This window comes from Leuciscus leuciscus (assembly GCF_965113295.1).
Source record: "Leuciscus leuciscus genome assembly, chromosome: 7".
In the NCBI taxonomy this organism is placed as follows: domain Eukaryota; kingdom Metazoa; phylum Chordata; class Actinopteri; order Cypriniformes; family Leuciscidae; genus Leuciscus; species Leuciscus leuciscus.
In genome coordinates, this window is record NC_138731.1 from 25080569 (window position 1) to 25084821 (window position 4253).

The 4253-nt window shown below is 34.3% G+C and overlaps 1 protein-coding gene across 1 annotated transcript; it reads right to left on the bottom strand.

Annotated features, from left to right (window-relative positions):
• Window positions 1-2437: 2437 nt before the first annotated feature.
• LOC309502947 (gamma-crystallin M2-like) lies at window positions 2438-3568 on the bottom strand (the record flags this gene model as incomplete). The annotated part of the gene is made up of 3 exons (XM_082175621.1): window positions 3259-3568; window positions 2918-3160; window positions 2438-2710 (listed from the first exon to the last, which is right to left on the bottom strand). Exons 1-3 carry the CDS (start codon window positions 3262-3264, stop codon window positions 2438-2440), a joined length of 522 nt encoding a protein of 173 aa, XP_082031747.1. The 5' UTR covers window positions 3265-3568.
• Window positions 3569-4253: the final 685 nt, after the last annotated feature.

Here is a 4253-nt window from a genome sequence, read left to right on the forward strand (position 1 = left end):
CGCCCTACAATCCATCGCGCTCTTTAAGATCACTAAATTCAAGGCTTTTGGTCATACCTAGGATATTCAGAACCACCAAAGAAGGGAGAGCATTTTCACATTTGGCTCCAAAACTCTGGAATAGTCTTCCTGATACTGTTCGTTGCTCAGACTCGCTCTCCCAGTTTAAAACTAGATTAAAGTCGCATCTCTTCACCCAGGCATTCATATAATCCCACAGTTCAAACTACAATCCGGCCTCTAGCTCATAAATGCCAGAGGAGAACTGGCCCCCGACTGAGCCTGGGTTCTCCCAAGGTTTTTTTTTCTCCATTAGGTCACCTGATGGAGTTTTAGGACACCATTAGGTCACTTGATGGAGTTTTTCGGTTCCTTGCCACTGTTGCCTTTGGCTTGCTCAGTTGGGGATATTTTGGGGATATTTAATTTAATTTTATCAATCAATAAATTCCTCTTGAAACAAACTTTGTTGTATTATTTAAATTTAATACTGTGAAGCTGCTTTGATACAATCTGTATTGTGAAAAGCGCTATACAAATAAACTTGACTTGACTTGACTTGACTTCTTGTGTACTTGCATTTAAAAAAAAATTTTTTTATATAAGTATAATATAAAAACATGTATGTAACTACAGCTGTAATTAATTTATGTAATTAGATCTAATTAACTGTTGACTCTTCTCTTACACCTTAACACACCCTAAAACCCATACCACAAAACCTGTCCTTAACCTTTCATCCCTCCGCAATAGGAGCAAAATTGTTTTGCAATACAACATGAACACAGTACATTGTACATTGTTGTACATTGTAACTAACAATTGTTTTTTTTTATTAATTTTTTTATGAAAGTACATAGTACAGTAGTTAAAGATGCCTAATATATAGTGCTGAATCATATTTTAATTGTTGTTTTAGGAAGATACATGGTTGCCATTAACCATGTAAAATCATACAACTTGGATGCTATATGGTTCCGTGGTGTTATTTTTGTTGTAACAGCCTACACAGTAACGCAAGACAGTTTGATTTTCTGGTATAACCCACTGAATGTAACAATAATGAATCAAGTAATGATGATACAGGCTTTTTTAAGTATCCTTCCTCACCCTCTCTTAGCATGAGACACATTTTACTGCTGCTGCCACCTTTCTTGTCAATAGTGTTGTATTATGAACTAGCACACGCACAGTGTAGATATGGCATTATAGACAGTTTCTTTGATTCTAATCATGAACAAAAGATTTGTTTTATCGCTTCCTTTACACACAGCTCACTACGCATGTCCAAGAGAAAAAAAAGAGTGAGAGATTCAACAGCACTGATTTTCTCATGATGTTAGTTTATTTCTTTTCACAAACAGCTTTGTGAAACAGCTTAGTTTTCACAAACAGATTATATAATATTTGTATCATAAGTTTGGAGTTTATGGTAATATTATGCACAACACTTGCAATAATGAGCATGCCCGATATGATGTCCCTATGCAAAATATTGCAATACTCTTTGTATCAAATTCCCTCTCCCAGCTGCCTAAGCTTTTAGACGAGGCCTAAGTTTCTATTTTTATCATATGTGTTTGTTGTTTCATATTCAAAACTCTTGACTAAATGGATTTTTTAATTATTATTATTTTATTTTATTTTATGGCCATGCATTTTGGGGTCTTGCTTACACTGTAGATTTTGAACTTGTGTCCTTAGCTCTTCTCCATCCACAGAAGGGGCCTTGATTTGTGATAAGAGTAAAAGGGCAAAACCAAGTGCACAGCCAATCTAGAACACTAGGACTGTGGTTCATAACCAATTCTTGATTCTTCCTATCCCATGTTTTCCTCAACAAGCTTGTCCTGTACATCATACATTTGAAAGACAGTTATCAGATGATAGAGATAGTCTGTCAATATGTTCTAAAAAGTAAGAAGAATATAATGGCATTAATCCTATATTTTGATTTGTATTTGCTCAAGACATCTGTTGGACTATGTCCTCAATGTGTGATGTGTTGATGTGTTAATGTGAAAGCTTGGAAGTTTTAGATTCTAAATAACTTAAATATAGAAAATTGAATGTAGCACGTTCAAACTCATATTTCATGAGTAACTGATGACTTTAGTCTGTCTGCAAAAATTAGAAGTTCAAAGGCATGTGTAGTCTTTAAACTGGTTGGACCTTACTGTATGCTTCAGCATGCAGAATGAACTTTCATTTAAAAGAGAGAAAGGGTTCACTTTTATAGTCCCCAGTATGTCTTTAGCAAGGTTTTTTTTTTTTTTTCTAAGGGGGCAAGTGTGGCAGACTTGACAAAATGAAAAATTATTCACTTTTCTCTTAAGCTTGTTTTTTTGTGGACTGCTCATGTAATAGTGGCATTAATTATTTTCAGAACACAATGTTTAGTGTTGTATAGAAATTATTTTATTGATACATTTGAACACTAGTACCAAGAGTCCATGATACGCCTCATGCTCATGAATCTCATGCCACCCATATTGCTGAAGCTTCTGTACTCTCCAGGCCTGAAGTAGGACATCCTGCCTCTGTAGTTGGGCTGCTCATACATGAGCCAGTTGCCCTCCATCACATGACAGGACTGGCAGTGAGACATGCGGTAACGGTCCATGGTGTTGTCACAGTCATCCATCATCTCGTGCATCTGACCCATGAAGTTATCTCTCTCGTAGATCCTCATTCTGTAGGATCCCCTGTGCTGTTGTGGAAAAGAAATCAGTTTAATTTAAATTTATCAGCCAGAAAATTAATTTTCTCACAAGATTTTTTTAGTCACAGCCAAAAAAATAAATAAAATAAAATAAATATATATATATATATATATATATATATATATATATATATATATATATATATATATATATATATATATATATATATATATGAGCTTTCATTTTGAGCTCACCATTGGGATCATACGGCAGGACCTGATGCAGTTGCTCATTCCAAACATAGACATGTAATCAGCGTACTCGCCCCTTTTAAAGAAATACTGATTTCCCATGTAGTTGGGATGATCATACATCATCCAGCATCCGCTCTCCACTCTGCAAGAGTGACAGCGGTTCAGGTAGGAGGAGAAGTCACCACTGTCGCCCATACAGTCGTAAGAGCGACCCTGGAAGTTCCTGTCCTCAAAAAAGGTGACCTGAAAAATAAAAGTTTTAGTGATTTAAAGTGAAATATACCAAATAAAACACATAAGAAGTTAAGATATGTTTAAATGGCAGCTGGAACAAGGTTTACCTTCATGGTTGCGCTGTCTGATCCTCGGTAGTTCCACAAAGGAGAAGCTGAAGCTGATTCTGGTTGTTGACTGACTGCTGTCACCCGTACCTTTATACTAGACCAAGACTAAAGACTACACAGCACCTATTGTTAGTCAATTCCTGACTGTGCAAGTTGGAATAGAGGCTATTCTAGCTAAAGCTTGGTATGTAGATCTTAGTACTTTTAAAGTTTGTTTAAACATTTTTAGTACTCTGTACTGTTAACATAATTACAGCCAAACACAACGTATAGCCAAATATAGTGGCCTATGGTGTAGTTTTATAAAATACAATACTTGTAATCAATAAAAAATAAATAATAATAAATAGATAAAAATAAATAAAAATCATTCTTACTGACTCGGTGGGGGAACTTGCCTTTTTTAGTAAGATTCCCTTATAGTGTTTATTTATTGTCTTGTTGAATATTATAGACTTTAAACTTTAAATATTATGGCTATTCTTACTTTTTCACTTCCAAAAAGCATACCTTTTACAGTGTTTTACAGTAATAATAAGTTTCCTGGCAAATCCATTATTACTATTATTATTATTATTACTGTAAAAATAGTCATACAAGTCATATACAGTGAGTCTTTCCTAATTTCAGCCTTAAAGATGTTACTGAACAATCCTACCTTAACAACGTTGTCTGCCTATACCATTTCTTTGGCTTTTAGCATTTACTCACTTCTAACGCAAGTCTAAAGAGGTAATCATTATTATACAGTGTGTTTGTATAATTTTCATGAAATTGTGTATATAAAATTATCCTAAAACTAAAATAAAATGTTGTTGCCGAGTCATTCATATCAGTTACACAAGGTACCCAGACAGAATACAAGTTGTTGTTTTTTTTTTGTTTTTTTTTCTGAAGTTCATGCTTTGTATTAAACTTTGTGTTAAACCTTATTGCCAATGCCAACTAATAAGAACATTACATCAATAAGAACACTTAAAGCTCTAATATAA